Source organism: Rhinolophus hipposideros (genome assembly GCF_964194185.1).
Source record: "Rhinolophus hipposideros genome assembly, chromosome: 14".
NCBI classification, from domain to species: Eukaryota; Metazoa; Chordata; class Mammalia; order Chiroptera; family Rhinolophidae; genus Rhinolophus; species Rhinolophus hipposideros.
Window position 1 is genome coordinate 15445366 of NC_138060.1, and position 18131 is coordinate 15463496.

An 18131-nucleotide genomic window follows, 5' to 3' on the forward strand; every position below is an offset into this window, starting at 1 on the left:
TAACCAACACAGAAAATTCTGTTTGCTCAGATAGCAAAAGGGTTTATGTTCAAGGTGTAAGTGTCTGCCCAGCTCCACGGCTGCAGCCCACTTTCACCATGAAGGAAGTACAGCCTCAGGGCACACTTGCTGAGGGCTTCACAGCCAGCCAACTGGAGGGGTGGGAGAGTGCCTGGAGCAAGAAGTAACCATCAGGAGGGCCTGGGCGAGAACTTGTGTGGCCCTGGCTCTCCATAGGGGATGCAGAGTGCATGTCTCTGGAAGAGAGGGGTGCTGGGCTGTCCCACAGCACTCCCCACCCTCTCACCTGCCTCTACCCACCCCTAGGTTTTTGATAAAGAGCTACCTGCAGGCTCAGGCGTCCCCAGGCTCCACACTGCAGAGGTCTTTTCCTCAGTCTGTTGCGTACCTGACAGCACCTGACCTGGCCAGATGCCCAGCACAGAGGGCAGCGGACTTCCTTCACCCAGAACTCTACACCAGGGCCTGGGCACACGTGGCAGTCAGGTGAGTCACAGCTGAGAAATCAGCCATCCCACCTTGGGGCAGGCTCCTTCCAGCATTAGGACCTTTGGGATTGTGTGGGCATTCCTGGATATTCTACCAAAAACAAGCCTCTTCCCCTATCTTCTCAGTCTTCTCAGCTCCTGCCACTGTGGGCAGAGAGAAGGGGATGTCACACCCACCAGGAATGGACCGCTGTCACTGCCCCATCCTGGTCAGGCTAGTAGGCTTGTGCGTAATCACCTCTCTGGCCAGTGCCATGCATTTTTTAAATCTTAGGTTCTTACTGATTTGCAATGCAAAGAATATACCACAAATGTAAATATCACAAACATACTGGCATGTAAATACCAATAAATAAAGCAATAAACCTATATGTTTCAGATATCTCACAATCTAAAAATAATTTTCAAAAGGATGACTATATCAAGGGATCAAATTAGTTGATTTCCAGGGTCTAGTAGGCTCCAGGGAACTAGGATAAGACCAAGGACATCCGTTCTGTTATTCAGTAAATATTGTCAGTCCCCTACTATGTGTCAAAAATGTCCAAATATACCAGGTGCTGGGAATAAAGACAGGTCCTGGCTAAATGCAGACCCCATCACGAAAGAGGAGAGAGCTGACTACTTGGAAAAAATATTTTCAATGTACAATCAAGAGGTATTATATCCCAACCTGTGGTCCCAGGAATGGTTAATAGTTATTTCAAGATCACAAGCAACTTGCGCCATTATTTATTCCACAAATATTTATTAAGTGCCTACAATACGTCAGGTACTATTCTCAGCACTAAAGAGCTACCGATAAACCAGTCTGATAAAAAGTCCAGGCCTCGCAGAGCTAACATTTTATTTGGGGGAGGTGGGAAAGGCAAAACAAGGGTGCTCAGGGAAATTTAAACGTCATTATATTGCTTTTCGCTTGGAACTCAGTGTGATATCTGCTTATCTATCCCCTGTAAAAGCAAAATAAATATTGCTTAATAAACAGTTTGCTTTGCCTACTGATTCCAAGGATCATGAGTAGATGGGCAGGGACTAGAAAATAAAAGAATAAAGGTTAAATGGCAAATGACCATGTAGTTGTTTGGCGGACAAGGGCTGGTTCTCTTTTAAGATCCCTTAGGTAGAACTTGGAGCAGGCTAGGTAACTGAGAGGCCACATTAGCCTTTAGAGAAAAACCATTCTCCAGAAGGCAGTCAACAGAATGGCCCCATAACACTGGGTGGAGTCTGCATTAGAAAGAGGGGGCAGTGCCCAGCCTAGGGGCCTGAGGCTTTACAGCTCCAAGGTGAAGAAGGACTGAACTTACTAGTTGTGTGACCCTGGACCAGTTAGTTAACCTCTCTTGGGACTCAGTTTTCCCCATGGTAAATTGGGAATGCCTACCCTTAAAAGAGTTAGAGATAAGGTTTATCAGGCAATTAATTTTATAACACAAACGTGGTTAATAAATGGGAATTATTTCTACTTCTGTGGGACCCCAGCCAGCCTGGGACCAAACGCCATCAGTCTCTTTCCCACTCAGTCCAGAAGCTGACCCTTTTGTCTTTGGCCTCAGGCTCATAAGGGACTCAGTGCATCATTTACAGACTCTGCAGCAGTCTGGGGCTGACCGGCACGAGGCATGGAACCAGACCACCGTCATACACCTCCAGGCAGCTAAGGTGAGCTGCCTGTCAGCTGAAGCTGAAAGGAAACTGTTTTGTTTCCCCAGCAGGCTAGCCTGCTGGGAAAATCCAAGCTCTGACATTATTCCCCAGCCCTGCTCAGTGGCTGCCCTCATTTCACTTCCAAAGCTTTAGTCCGGAGTATTTTAATTAAAGGATTTAACTCCAAAGCAATCTTGCTGGCAGCTCTTAGGGAAAAACGTAATGAGGCAGTGTTATTGGATTTGCTTCAGGTTGTTCAAATATTTCCTCCCAGATAGAAAATCAGGTCAAGTCTCCCCCTTAGCCCCTTAAATGTCTGATTCAATTTCCACTATGTTTTGTGCTTGTGCGTAATTACCAGTCAGTCAGCAAATACTTGGGCACCCACTCAACATGAGGCCCCGGGCTGGGTGCTAGGGGCTCGGGAGGGCCCATCACCGTGGCACTCGGGGAAGCACTGTGATGGGGAAATGCAGCCGACACGAGATTCAGAGCAGCACGTCTCTACCCAATGTGAGGAGTCAGAAAGGCGTCCCAGAAGTGGCTTATAGACCAAGACCTCAAGGATGAGCTGAAATTATCCAGGCAAAGAGTAGAGCCTATGACTTTGGAGAGGAAGGTTTCCAGGCAAAGGGAACAACAGGTGCAGAGGAGGTGAGGAAAGGCATGGTGGGTAGGAGGAAATGCGTATCCTCCCAAGGATCTAAAGGAAAAAGACTGAAACAAGAAGGGGAAGAAAGGAGAGTCACAGGAGGACAGATCAGCAAGGCCTGGGACCTTCTGCACCACTGTTAAGAACTTTGGGTTCTGTTTTCATTGCAATGGGAAACCTTTGCAGTTTGTAGGGGAATGAAGTGATTAGTTTCACTCTAGAAGGATCATTCAGGCTGCAGGGGGAGGAATGGACAGAAGGCTAGAAGCTAGTTAGGAGCAGGTAGCAGCAGTCTGGGCGAGGGCTGACGGTGGTCCCAACCATGAACTTGACCGAGGGCATGGAGAGAAGTGGACAGATGCAGAGAGACCGTAAGGGGGTAAAAGAAACGTTAAGAATGACTCCTGAGCTCCAGCTCAGGCAGCTGAGACTCTGGCTCTACCTACAGCTCGAAAATCAAGGCGATCACTTTAATCAGCAGTCATCGGGCCCAGAAAATGGCAGCCTTAGAACGAGAAAGCCCTGAAGGAGATTGCAGCAGCCTTCATGAGGCAGGGCTGGTGGTGCAGGCTGGACACGAGCGCCACCTGGCGACCCGCCACCTCTATCACATTGGCTGGCACAGGTAGGAGGTATTAACTCTGCCACCGTCCGCTGTGCTCAGTCCACTGCAGGGGCACTCCCTGCTGTGCTCAATGTCCTAGCAACACAGGGGAGGGCGAGCCACGCTGTGCTCTCACTAGACTAGCAGAAAACGGAACAAGTGCTCCCGTTTACTCATCTGTTTTCCAAACCTATGCCCTGCCTTCAAATGGACCAGACACTGCTTCCAGGGTTACCTCATTTAATACACAAAACCCTGGGAGGGAGAATAGCATAATCTTTGTTTTAAGGATGAGAACACAGAACTCTGAAGAGTTAAGTCCCAGAGGTACGAAACAGCTGAGTTAAGATGCTTTGCTTTCCCTTCCCACTAAGGATGCAAGTCATGCCCTCAGGGAGCCACTGTGCATTGGTGAGGGAGGTGAGCCCCAAGCTGGGGCGGGAGGGGGGGGCGCAAGCAGCTCAGCCAGCCTGGGAAGAAGAGCAAGTCCCTGGGCTTCCTGGGAAGGTGGCACCCAAGCCAAGTCCCCAAAGTCATAATGGGCAGGGACTCTGCACTGCCTGGGCAGTGTGCTTTGGGAGGCTGTGTACTCGACAGAAACCGCAAGCACCCAACCAGGTCCCATCTGGAAACCATAAATATGCAGGTAGATAGTGACAGCAACACAAGAGGGGCAGGGAACAGTGGCAGAGGGGCTGCACAAGGAGAGAGTCCTGGTCTAAGTTCTGGTCCCAGCTCTGTGCGTCACCTGCCATGTGACCTGCCATGTGACCTCAGGCAGTCTTTCCCCATCGGGGCTTTCACTTTTCCTGTCTGTAAAATAAAGGGGCATGGACAAGTCCTTTAGGGTCTGATAGGCACTCGCCCTCTAATCTCAGCCTCTGCCGAGGAGAGATGTCAGTCCCAGGGAGCACTGGAACAAGGGCTGGCCTCCTCACGCTATGATCCAGCCTCCGGCTCGGGTGGCTTTGGCAATGCAGGGCAGCAATGGAGAGTCCAGACTCCACATGGGGATGTGAAGTATAGAGGGTCTAGTCAACAACACGGTAACAACTTTGTGTGGTGTCAGATGGGTACTAGACTAGTCAGGGGGTCATGTCATAAGATATATAAATGTCCACTCACTATGCTGTACACCTGAAACTAATAGAATAGTGTATGTCAACTGTAATTGGAACATTAATTAATTAACAAAGTATAGACTCTTACCTGGGAAATGTGTGCTCTGCTTTGGCTCTTCTTGCTACCACTTACCAGCCTTGTGACCTTGGGCAAGGATCTTAGCCTGTCTGCACCTCAGGCTCCTCATCTGCAAAATGGAGCGAATACTGGTACCTCGCTTAAGATTATTATGAGGATTAAATGAGTTAATCCATGAAAAGTTTAGAGAGACACCTAGAGCATAAATACTATACATCCCACTCCACCCCCAAATGAGGCAGAAGGCAAGACTGAAATCCACACGCACAAAAGTAGATAAAGTTCATCGTGCTCCAAGCATGGCGCCAGGGGTTAGCTCTGCCTTTCACCCAAGTGCAGAGGCCCCCTTCCTCTCATCTTCACCCTGCTTTCCAAGGGAGAGGCCCTCAAGCAGCTCGGGACTCCACTCTCCACCCAAGGCCCTGAGAATTTAAAGATTGGCACTCAGATTAGAACAGGGAAGCTGGGACGACGTAAAAAAAGAAAGACAAAAATGTGTCTCTAGTTTTACCAGACTGTCCGCTATTTTCAGTCTGAGCATCAAGGGCTGCTTGATCCCCGCAGGGGCAGCAGCGTACACCCGCTCCTCTTCCACGTTGAAATCTTGCAAACCCAGCATGGCTGTGAGCACACCAGGTCCAGGTGCAAAGCGGTGTTGTTAGCACCCATGGGAGGCCTCTCTGGGAAAGGCAGATTCTTTCCAAGTGAGAAACCTGATCAGGTCACTGGCCTGTTGATGACTTGGTGGCTCTCTGACCCCCACAGAATAATATCCCAACCTGTCATTCACAGCCCTTCATGACCTGGGGCCCATCATTACACTACATAGTCCAGTGCTTCCGCCCCACTCATTGCTTGCAGCCTGCTGTGAGGACAGTCCTTTGCATATGAAGTTCCGCCTGCCAGGAATCACCTTCCCTCCAATTCCTTGTCCCCATGGGTAAATGCCCTTGAACCCTGAAGACGCTCTGAGCTTTGCTACTTAAATCACTAGCAGCAGCGTCGGCATTACTGGGGAGCTTGTAAGAATGCACAGGTTTCTTATCCCGGAATCTGTATTTTGACAAAATCCTCAGGTAGTTTGTACATCCATAAACATTTAAGACCTGTTTTGTATGCTCTCCATTCTTTCCCCCTCCAAGGAACTCATATATCCTACCAAATAAAAAAAACACGTGTGTTTGTTTTGGGGAGAGGGGGAATATTCAAAAACTTAAGCAGTAGGGCAGGCACCCACAAATCAGAAAGGACTTCAGGCCTAAGAGAAGCAGGGTCCCGAAAGCTTCCTGCTGGGTACGGCATTAATGCTTTAGTTGCTGGGCTATGAGGAGGAGCGGGTCTCAGAGAAGGAGCCTGGCTGGTAGAGGGGGCTCCCACCTGGTTGAGGCCAAAGTCACTTACCAACTGGATATTTTAACCACTAACAGAGCTGACTGTTGCATATGGGCTAAATCACAGCACTGCTACCTCTAGGAGTTTATTTACTCTCCAGCTGGGATAAACTTCATGTACACGTTGAACTGTTTTCTCACCTCAAGATGCTCTCTCTCTCTCTCTCTCTCTCTCTCTCTCTCTCTCTCTCTCTCTCTCTCTCTCTGTCTCTCTCTCTCTCACACACACACACACACACACAGCCTTGAACATGGCAGACAATAAATAGCTGTTTTCTTAAGAAAAGTGGTGCTGTCCTCCACTATCCCCAGGCCAGCCTTCATTACTCCTGTATTCTTTCTACTTTCAAACCTACTTGAAATTGCCCCTCGTAAAATGAGGAAACTCAGGGCCAAGTCCCAGAGCCCACCAGCCCCCAACGCACACCGTCCAAAAGGCTGTCAGACCCACAGCGAGCAAGGAGCAAAGGCAGTTGCTTGTCAGCCTGCTGGGAAACTCAGGGCTGCAGTAAGCTAATTCCCACAGCCTCGCCAAGTTCCAGGGTGACTTCTGGAGTCAGGCATCAGAAGCTAACAGCATCTCTGTGTCTTTACAGGCACACTGCTACTATGTCACTGTGAAGAGTTTCACAGAAGCTCTGGAGAAACTAGCCAACGAACCAGCAATTCAGCAGGCACTCAAACGTCTCTGTGATCTCTACGCTTTGCATGGCATCCTGTCTAACACAGGCGACTTTCTACATGATGGCTTCCTGTCTGGGGCCCAAGTGGACATGGTGAGAACAGCCTACCTAGACCTGCTCCGCCTCATCCGGTGAGTGGCTGGCCCTCAAACCAGGGTTGTCTTCAGAAAATAATTCTAGACCCTTTGTTCACTTCAAACTCCAAAACTTTCAGCTCCAAAGCCTTGCTAACTGGGGTCTGGCAAAAGCAGCAACAGCCCTGGAGAGGTTTACACGTTAGCACTATTACACCAACAGAAAGCATTATGGATTAATGAGAAAGTATTAGAAATAAAAATGCCTAAGAATAAATCATCTCGCTGCCTCAACTGAACTCTTCAACACTGTCAAGGAAATAGGAATCACATCTAAGGAATATGAATAAAATAATTCATAAAACATATGTAGTATTCATACTACATATGGATAATATGTATTAATAATAATGAGTCTTAATCATAGCTAATATTTAAAGAGCACTTATGTGTGCCAGGCGCTGTGCCAAAAGCTTTTACATACATCATCTCATCTAATCCTTACAGCCTTTTGAAGTGGATGCTATTAATCCCCCCATTTTACTGGGGAGGAAATCCAGGCTTAGGGGAGTAAGTCACTTGCCCAAGGTCACACAATTCGCCAGAGGAGGAGCCAGTAAAATCTGGGGCCCAGAGAATGCACTCTTACGCTGTATAATAAGGTCACGATTGGGCTTTTGTTTATTTCAAATATATCCTTGTCTTTGTTGAATGTGCTTAAACCAACTCTTACTAAATTAACTAAACTTACTTTAATCCTCCCTCAGCTTCAAGACGAAAATTTAAAACCCAGTAATTCATACTAATGATAAAACAATACCACAAATAGTTTTTAAATGCAGTATTAATGCAGTGCAGTGTGAGGTCATGGCATATTAATGCAATGCTTGCATATAATCTCCACGATCACTTTAAAAACCTATCAAAACCAAAGTCCGCAAACAACCAGGATACTAGAAGAAACAGAAATTAAAACAAATTAATTACCATCGTCCATAACATGAAAAATAGACTAACTTGAGAACAAAAACCTTTTCTGTGAAAATATGATACCAATTGTATTGGGGGGAAGAGGAGTGGGGGGGGGAGGTGACACGCATATGTGTGTGACTTTCCCCCCAGAACCTGCAGAGTTCACATTATCAATAAGACTAAGAGAATTAAAAAAAAAAAAGATTTGAAATTTAAAAATATATAATATATTCATGGTGGAGGTTAAAAAAAAAGAAACTAGCCCAAATTATCTTATTTCTAACAATATGCAACATGTTACATACCATTTGACTCCACATAAGCACCTTATAGATAGCTGGTGGTCAGTAAATGTTTGTTCAATTAAATCGTCAAAAATACATGTAATACAATTATGCCCCAGGTATTTAACCTTCCCTAATATAATTGAGAATCCAGTGGCAGAAACCATTAATAGAATAATTATTGCACAGTTCAAGTCCAGGTGTATCTAACTTTTGAAAAGCTTGGCATTTTAAAAGCCCATGAAGACAATAATGTTCTAGCCCTGATTGGCAGTGATGATGAAACACAAAAGGAATGAGCACCTCATAAGCATGATTTTTATCTGCAGCAGCATTTCTGAGTGCTTGCTTGACTTGGCCCTAGAAATTTACAATTCAAGACAAGAAAGACAGCGCTGACACAAATAGATAATTTATGTAGGCATCAAATCCACAAACTGATTTACTCCCATCGTGGTTCCTAAGTAACCTTCCTCCTATATGGCAGGGCAACTCCGTAAGTATGTGACAGACTCCGTGCTCCTAACAGTTCTGTGTCACAATTCCTGGCCTTGGCTATTCAGTATCGCCCTCAGATTTCTGAGATGACAAATGAAGGCTGGCACACTCACTAGCTAAGTGACACTAAAAACCAGCTCTCTGTGTAATGGTGATTAACTGGCCCAAATAGTGTTCAGTTGTTTAAGGGGTCATAAAATCCCAGCTACGGGAATTCAAGGTAAAGATGGCAGATTGAACATATGCATTTACTTTGTTCCCTCCTGAAACACCACTAAACCATCAGCAAATGGGTTACAATTTTTAAAAAGGACCCACAAAAAGAAAGAGAACATAAGAAACATGAAAATTGGAAGTACTGTGTTTCCCCGAAAATAAGACATAGCCGGACAATCAGTTCTAATGCATCTTTTGGAACAAAAATTAATGTAAGATCCGGTATTATATTAATTATATTATATTAATTATATTATGTTATATCCAGTCTAAAATTATCTTATATAAGACCCGGTCCTATATTATAATAAAATAAGACTGGGTCTTATATTAATTTTTACTCCAAAAGACGCGTTAGAGCTGATTGTCCGGCTAGGTCTTATTTTCGCGGAAACACGGTAAGTGGACAGAGACGTAGCAGAACTGAGAAAAGTGAATCATAAACCCAAAGAGTGAAAAGCAACCAAAGTATACCAAAGAACTCCGAGAATTAGCAGGACTATGCACCTCTGGCAATGGGGGTGAAGGTGACTGACAGGAAGGGTTAAAAGTCTGTTTCACAAAGAGCTGAATCCCCAGCTCCCCTCCGCCATAAGTAGTTTTTAGACTTTCCTTGACCCCTCCCTGGCAGCAAGGTAAACAGGGTCTGTGAACGAGGGAAACAGGGGCTTCAATAAATGTTGACAGGCCAAATACTGATGAGCCCCTCCTCCAGCCCTCTTTTCTCACTGGGCCCCAGGAAACTGGCAGCCAGGCTAGTACACTGTAGGGAGATGATACCGTGATCACCAGGGTCCCCCAATGGTCCACCCAACTCACCCCATAGTGGACCCCACATTGACAAGCACACCCAGACTTCTAATCAGCAAGTGAATGCCCCACTCCTAGCTATGATCAGATACTCAGGGATCAGCAGACACCTGAGGAAAGCTCCCGACATGAGAGACAGAGACCAAACAAGCTAGAACGAGGCCACCCCAGAGACACACGAGAATCCTCAGGGAGAAAAATCTTTTTTAAAAGGTCAGTAATATCCTCAAAGAGTTAGGAGGAGACATTGTAACCATAAAACAAGAATGCTATTTCTTAAAAAGTAATATTCCGAGAACAAAAAGAGCTCTATAAAATTAAAAAATGAGAGTGGAAATGAAAAACTCAATAGAAGGACTGGAATATAAAGTTGCAGAAATCTCACAGAAAGAAAGCAAAAGGACAAAAATAGGAGAGAAAAGATAAAAATAATAAGAGGGCTGATCCTAACTGTTCATCATCTGAAAAACAGGTCTAGAAAGAGAAGACAGAAAAAAATGAGAGCAGACCATTAATGAAAGAATTCGAGAAAACACTCCTCAAATGAGGCATACAAGTTTCAGACTGAAAAAGAAACAGATGTTTACAGCCTAGAAAAGAGGAGACAAACACAGGCATAACATATAAGTCACACATACAGCGTGCGAAATGGTAATAAATGCTATGGAAAAAAAAGGACAGCAGTGAAAGGGGATCAGGAATACTAGGGGCGAGGTGGGGTGGGACGACTGTCATTTTAAATAGGTCAAAGAAAGCTACTCAGGGAGGGTGACATTTGAGGAAAGACCTGAAGGGGGACAGGTGAGAGGAGCCCTGTGGTTGGCCCGGAAAAGAGCATTCCAGGCAGAGAATAAGTACAAATGCTTGGCATGTGTATCCAACGAACAGTGAGCCTGGAGGTAGGTCGCTGTAACAGGAGCTCAGCTGTCAACAGGACAAATGAACTCATACTAATATATGGACACACAAGTCATGATAACATAAGCACTGAATATTTCTGTGGCTGAAATTTTGTAAGTATATTGGGAGGCAGGAGGACGAAGGGGAGGAAGCAGAGGTGATGACAGGCAGGCGTGAGAGAGGTGCTAAAAAGAAATCCTCATCTTTTATAATGGAGAGTCAACAGGAATCCTCTGAAACTGAATGATCAAGAAGTAGCAATCCACATAAGGTCTTTTGAGACACTCAGGTAAAAACCAAAACTACCAGTTAAAAGACTGAAACGAATTGCTTCTGGGATGGGGAGCATAGGAAATGCAGGTGAGAGACAAGAATATGCTGACTGTAAATAACAAGCTTAAAGAATTATTTGACTCTTTATGCTGTGACTATATAACTGTGCAAAAATAATAACGTTAAAAAAAATTAAAGCGGAGTTGTTGGCAAAGTGAGTAATCATGCAACCTCTAATGGGGTGTTGTTATTCACCATCCCAAATCAATCAGATTCATAAAGACAATCTAAAGTACTCACAAACGTGTTTTTGCTCTCAGGAAGGATGCCATCTCGTTAACTGACGCTTTCGACTTCACGGATCAGTGTTTAAATTCAGCACTTGGCTGTTACGATGGAAATGCCTACGAACGTCTGTTCCATTGGGCTCAGAAGTCACCAACCAATACCCAGGTAGTTGAGTAGAACACAGTATAAATTATGTAAGAGAGCAGAGAACAAGCAGTGAATACACATGCATGTTTTCCCATTTTAATTGATTCCCGTCAGGTTAGAAATCGCTAGGCACAGCATGTCTGTTTAAAATAGTTTGAGACTACATAAAAGAAACCAAGAACGAGGATGTGGCCTGGCAGGAACTCTGAGTCTGGACTGTAATCAGCAAAATGCACTGCTCGGAATTTGATAAAGGGAATTAGGAGGAAGACCCAAGCTCTAAATCATGGCTTGACACACCCAAGGGCATAGAAACATAACAGCAAACTGGCTTTTAAGTAACAAAAATAAGAGACATCACACCCCATCTTATTTTCAGCCTCTTAACTCTCAGTTTCGTGCTGATAAAAGTGGATACTCAAAGGTGATAGGAAGCTGGGGGGGGTGCCGATGGGGGGCGAGGGAGTCTCAGACCTGAGTGTCTGCTCAAGATGCCTCCTTCCTCTTGTCTGAGGAACACAATCCCAAGAACAAAGAAAGCTGCTGCACTGCCATCAGCAGCCCAGGAGAGCCACATAAATGACAATTACAAGGGTTATGCTGAAAAGATTCCCAGCTGTCCTCGGAGAGAATACCAGAATTCTCCGACATTAACATTAGTGGGGGAGGAGTCATAAAATCCTAAGAGTCTAGGGCCAGGGTCCCAGACTCTGCTATCACCCTCACTGAGAAAAGTTATGTCAATGAGTATATTGACTGGAGTGAAGAAATAAACCCTGTATTTAGAATTTGGGGAACCAATATTTGATGACACATTTGATACAGACGATCAAAACAAAAAGAGTCTGTAGGTACACAACAGATTATTTTAATTTCTGTAATGCAAATGTTAGGTGATGAAGCTTACTTTTTCACCTCTTAGGTCAAATTTTCAGAAAAGGTGTCTTAACACCTCATCAAATCGGCAACTCTCAGGCTTTCATTCACACTCACACCCACCATGGTGTTAAGACTTGCTCTTAACGTCTTGTATCCCGTCATACCTCACAGCTTAATTTAACATCTAAAGTTGTAACACAACCAGTTACCCGCAAGATGGTTGTCAGATAGAAGGCCACTCCACTTTTGGTCATCCCTGTCTCTAGGAAGGCGTCCTTTTAACTCAACAAGGAAATATAAACAACTAAAGAAGGTATGATACATTTACTGCTTAGTACAATTAAGCTAATCCGAATGTGTTACTTTTCCTAATGATTAGATCACTCTACTTTTTACCATTTAAATCCTGGCATAAAACTACAGCAGTCCTCCCACTCCAGATTAGCTCCTACGGTCTAAACATAAATAAATGCATGCCCTTTGGTGCTCCAGAGAAAAACCTACCCTGGCGTAACACCTGTCAGGAAATGCTGACGTAATCTAGCTCAAACCTGTTTTATTAGCAACACAAGGAAACATGCCAGTTCTCCTGGCTCCTCATTTTCACTAAAGTACATAGGGGACAGTCTTGTTTTTCACTTTGTCTCTCATCTTTATTTTAAAAGAATTCAACCTGGAAACTGTATGAGGGCAGGTTTATCTTAATGAGGCGCGTGGCTGACCCACAGTATCAACAGATTTGGCAAACGTTGATGCATTTCATCCCATTCACCTATCTATCTCCTGCCCCTCGACTGGGAGAGAGGATGGAGTCTTCATCTTCCTAACTCCAGGATCTATCACGGAGTAGACCCTTCGCATTGATGGAACAAATGAACGTGGTTCTATGACCTACACAGTGAGACGAAGGAACTTGCTGCATACACAATGCTGCACTCTTGCCATCCTAGCTTACGTTACCTTGCTAAAACGGTGACAGGTCCAGCAATGTGACTCTTTCACGCAAGCAATTTAGAAACTGAAATTATAAATGACCTTGGAGAACCGTTTCCAGTTAGCTAAAATGACACACGGGTGACTGCTGATATAGAGCCACATCATCTTAAATTTCTGACTCCCATAGAGTAACCAGCAAAATAGCACTTTTAAAGTATATTTTTCTAATCTGCTGTAGATTATTTTCAAACTGCAATACGAGACATTTTTCCTCATTTGCTCTAGTAGAAAAAAGATGCACTATAGGTATTGCAACTAAAAGAACAGCTACATGAAAACATGCCTTGTAGACACAAAAGTACAAATGAGAATGTATTTCCCTGACATTTTCTACCAGAAGAAAGGTGCTAAGGTAAACGTCTTAGATCATAAATAGTCTCTATTCTGTCTAGGCAGGGAAGTGTTGAGCTTTATCCCCAGACGGGACGATGCGCTTTCCTGTGGTTTTCTCTGGGGCCATGGTGTCTGTTTTTTGGCTTTTTTTCCTGATCTGGATGCTATTTCAAGCCAGTTTTTCCCCAATGAGCTGCAAAAGGCTGTTCCCCCTCCACAAGGGAACTCCTATCTAAGTGATTCCTATAGATACAAGCAATGGAGGAAACACTGGGGATAATTTCAAAACAAGAATCCTATTTTCCCCAATTATCTATCATAAAAGTTTGTCCAAAGAGTTACTAGATGCATTAAACACATCTACCGATTCATTCATTCGCTCATTCAACAAGTATTTACTGAGCACATGCTGTACTCCAGAAACTACTCTAGGTATAAGGATACAGTGGAGAACAAGAGGCCTAGACACTGTCTTCAAGGAGCTCACGGTTTTAGCCTAGACAGGCAAAAAAGCAAATAAACAAATATGAAAGATGAGGCTAGAGCTGTGAAGGAATGAATCAAGACATTACACTGAAAAATAACGGGGATAATCTATTCTGACAGAATATTGTTTCCCTGATTCCACCTTCTGACTCCTTCCTTGCTTTATGGTTAATGTTCAGCTTCAAAGAGCCTCAAAGAGCCAAGCCTTTTATTTGTATTAAATTCCAACAGCAAATGATAACTGTGTTTTATAGTTGGCCACCTGCATCCACAATTTAAAATCTGCATGAGAAAATGAAGGACGCCCTTTGGAAAAAAATGTTTCTCCATATGTTCACACAAAATGAATTTTAAAAATAATTTTAAAAATTAAGAATCTTGGGGGCAGCCGGGTGACTCAGTTAAGAGCACAGTGCTCGTAACACCAAGGTCGCTGGTTCGATTCCCACATGGGCCAGTGAGCTGCGCTCTCCACAACTAGATTGAAAACGACTTGACTTGGAGCTGATGGGTCCTGGAAAAACACACTGTTCCCCAATATTCCCCAATTAAAAAAAGAAATTTAAGAATCTTACATAATGTTCATTTTTGAAACTAAATCTTAATTTGAAAGTAAAAGTCATTAATCCTGGCAGAAATATTGTCTTACTAACACACTTCTTTTTACACACAGGGGAACCCTGCCTACGAAAAATATATAAGACCACTATTACAAAGCTGGAGACCGAAGCTCTGAAATAATCAACAGCGTTCAAGAAGCATTACTATGTGATCATGCTAGTACGGCACATATATCATTAAAATTTTAAAGTACAATGTATGTAGTTTTGAAAGAGTTATCTTTTAGAGACATTGTCTGAAGTGAATGAAATACTGTGATTTACTTTCAAATAATCCCTGGGAGGAAAAGAAGCGAATGAATAGTTGTTGATGTTGGTGAATGGGTACATGGGTGTTGACACTCTATGAGTATGTTTGAAATTTCCCACAATAAAACACCGTTGCACTATCCACGTGTAGCATCGATTTTGTTAAATGCTAGGATTTTGCTTTAGATCTAGCAAAAGCCAATAAACTCCTTAGTTATCACTTGTGTCTGTGGCACACATTTATCGGAAGGTTTAAAAGCACAAACATGTGCGCACATGCTCCCAAAGTGCCTGTGGAAATGTAACCTAAACAAATGAGGAGCCCCAAGAATGTAACTAATTATCAAACTTTTTAATCAACTCTTCCGCAGAAAACTGTTGCAAATTTCATAAGACATCATTGTCTCAAATTACCCAAATATAATCAAGCTACACTTTTACATAATTTTTAGTTGCTTAAGTTTATAAAACTCTCAAAAGTAAATGCCACCAGACAAATTAAACTGCAAAATACCTCAGCTGGGTACTTTTTCTAATTTACTCATATACTCGATTTAGCTGTTAATAAATCTAGAAAATTTAACAAAAGCAAACTTATCTCCAGTAAACTGATCAAGGAAGAGACTTCTTAAATTTTTAACTTTTAAACTGCGGACGAGCTAAAATTATTCCCATTTCTATACTTGTATTCAAGCCAAATCATTTTATCTCACATTCACCTCAGCTAATTTAACACAAAAGTGGCTGGCTTGGTTTTTTCTTAGGCGACCACTAATCAATTTGAAGTAGGAGGCCATTTTCTAAAAAGATAACATCATACTAGTATATGTACTGAAACCACAGCAACCTGCCAATACCATTAAGGAATTTTAGTTTGAAGATGGTGAAAATGGGGTAATTTCTGAATGCTGGTAACTTGTCAAATCTTTTTTTTTTTTTCGTTTGTCAAATCTTAAATGTTCAGAGACATGGGATGAAGTGTTCTCATCCTCCTTTTCAGAGACAGACTCAGACTCTTCTCACAGGAGAAAAGGAGCAACCTGCCCTAGAGCACACAGCCTCTGCACCGCTCCTCCCATAGAACAGGGAAGAAATTATGAGACTTCCTTTCATTAGGTGTTCTAGCAAACCAGGAAGTCTTATGCTAGTTAACATAATCCTTCCTATAATTTCAAAGAAATACAATCAAACGAACTTTCTAAAATAAGACTACACTGAAACAAATAAAAGTACATGTATCTCCAACTGTTCCAGATCCCCCATTTACTGCAGTTTATTTCTTCTCCTCAGAAATAAATTTAATGTGAATTATAAAATGCATTTGTGGGTCACTGAAACATAGGATAATAATGTGGCCGAGGAGTCAGTTTGTCCCTGTGCTCCACACAAGGCCAGGGTAAGGGTCATATTCACAACTATGACAATTGGTGGATACCTGAAGGAAAATCTTTACTCTTCAACATATGTCCTATTTGAAAAACTTTTTCAAACTGTATGTTCACTGTTCACATGGCACTGTTTTAGACAAAATTAATAATCCCATATATTCCTGCTTTACTAACACAGTCGAGTTCTATAAAGTGCCTCCTATGGTGCCACTGAATCCTCTTGAATCAAATGCAAGTGTGCTACAGGCAGTATCTATTGGTTCACAAAACAATGCATACTTTAGACGAAGAATATGATTCCCCCCTGAAGTAACAATAATAAATGAATACAAACCTAATTTGTGTATTTCATTTTTTATTAGTTTTTTTTTTTTTCTGGTAGACAGTACACTTGGGAATTATACTGCACCAGGCATAAGAAGTAAGATTTCTACCACAGGGAGATTTTGTATTCAGAATCCAATATAAATATTTCTAGTCAGACATTTCCATGGCTACAGATATTTGGTTGCTTGATTTATATGCATAGAAAGAAACAGTTGTCATCACTGCAAAAAGCAGTACTTAACACGTACTTTTAAGTGATTGGAACCGTTTTCCTTTACCGTTACAATACTGGTTATTGATCTGGAAACTAGGTCACCCTACATGATGTTTTGATTCTTCTCAAAGGCATCATGACTACTCTGTTTATGCTTTCATTCCTGCATTTTTCGCCTTCTAGCTGAGTTAGGGACCATTTAATCGGAAATCATCTTAGCACTGTAATTTTTAAAAAGCTCTGTTAAGGGTAGATTATATCCCATAATGATTTTCAGACTTCTTTTTATAAAAAAGGTATCTGGAGGCTCTGAACAGGCACATGCAAACTCAGGGTGAAGGGAACAAACAGAAGAGTCTGCTGAAGCACAAAACCTCCTTCTGGTCCTCAGTGTCTTCAAATAAATACAAAGTAGAAAAAACAAATCCCACGCTGTTATTTAGAGGAAACCAAATCAGTCTCTTCTACCTCCTGGAGAGTCCGTTTCCAGGAGCGCGTCCCGAGCTGGCCATCAGTCGTCCGTCTTCCGGGCCAGCCGGCAGAAGGTCCAGTTGTGCTCCACTGTGTTCTCGTTGGCCCGCTCACTCATGTGATGCACTCGGGTGTTGCGGATCGTGAAGCCTTGCTTTGTGATGTACTCCATCAGGTGGACCCGCAGGGAAACTTCCTGGTGATAATCACAGGGTCCGAAAGTGAAGGAGACCTGGCAGTCTCTGGTGTCCATCATGTGCTTATTCCACTTTGTGAAATAGTTTGAGATGCCTTCTAGCAAGGAATGGACCTTGGTGGTGATGGTTAACTGGGTTATGATGACAGCTACTGGATTAGAGTACTTAGAAAGCTTCCGGGTACTAGATAACTCCACAACTTCTTCAAAAGTATCCATAGGATATAAAGGCTTAGGGTCATTGAGACACTGAATCAAGGGCTCGATCTGATAAAAATCTGCTTCTTTCCGAAGCAGATCAAATTCCTTAAAATCCAGGGGTAAGGTCAACTCTGAAGTTCTTAAGAAGTTGAGGACATAGCGGAAAAGAGGTCCATCGCGATCAATGAAGTAATTGCCTTGAGGGTCTCGAGCAGTGGGGAAGTCCCCCCCAAACATAGCTCCAAGCATGGAATCCGGGTATCGCGTCAATGTGGTGAGAGACGTCGTATACAAGTGTCCACCTACATTTAACGTGACTGGGTCAGTCATCTGAAATTTTTTAAAACATGATCAGTCATCTGAAATCTTTAAAATGCTAACTGACATATTAAGAAAATTAATGGTAACAAGCACAGCAGAAGATTCTAACATTTGCTTTCGATAGGAAAAAAAAGGTATAAATCCAATTTTTAAAAGATTTATACTAAGAAACAAAGCCATGACTTCCAAAGCCAGGCAATTTCAGGCCCAGTGTCTAAAGAGACTGGGAAAGATAGTCTAGAGACTGGGAAAGTCTCTAAAGAGACTAAAAAGACTGGGAAAGATTATGGAAAGACAAA

The 18131-nt window shown here is 43.1% G+C and overlaps 2 protein-coding genes across 11 annotated transcripts in view; one reads left to right on the plus strand and one right to left on the minus strand.

The window, feature by feature from the left end:
• Positions 1-14933, plus strand: part of ACOX2 (acyl-CoA oxidase 2) — a 28162-nt gene extending 13229 nt beyond the window's left edge. For 3 of the 5 annotated variants that reach the window (XM_081072085.1, XM_081072086.1, XM_081072087.1), the window contains 5 exons: positions 328-507; positions 2069-2174; positions 6603-6820; positions 11037-11169; positions 14519-14856. In XM_081072085.1, coding sequence (XP_080928211.1) covers positions 328-507; positions 2069-2174; positions 6603-6820; positions 11037-11169; positions 14519-14581 — 700 coding nt within the window. In that variant the 3' untranslated portion in view covers positions 14582-14856. Of the gene's footprint in view, positions 1-327; positions 508-635; positions 1489-2068; positions 2175-6602; positions 6821-11036; positions 11170-14518 lie in introns of those variants that run through there. The other 2 variants (XM_081072084.1, XM_081072088.1) reach the window with 2 other exon arrangements.
• A 726-nt stretch (positions 14934-15659) lies between these two features.
• Positions 15660-18131, minus strand: part of KCTD6 (potassium channel tetramerization domain containing 6) — a 40032-nt gene continuing 37560 nt past the window's right edge. For all 6 annotated transcript variants that reach the window (XM_081071526.1, XM_081071527.1, XM_081071528.1 and 3 more), the window contains one exon: positions 15660-17841. In XM_081071526.1, the coding sequence (XP_080927652.1) occupies positions 17155-17841 (687 nt within the window). In that variant the 3' untranslated portion in view covers positions 15660-17154. The remainder of the gene's footprint in view (positions 17842-18131) is intronic.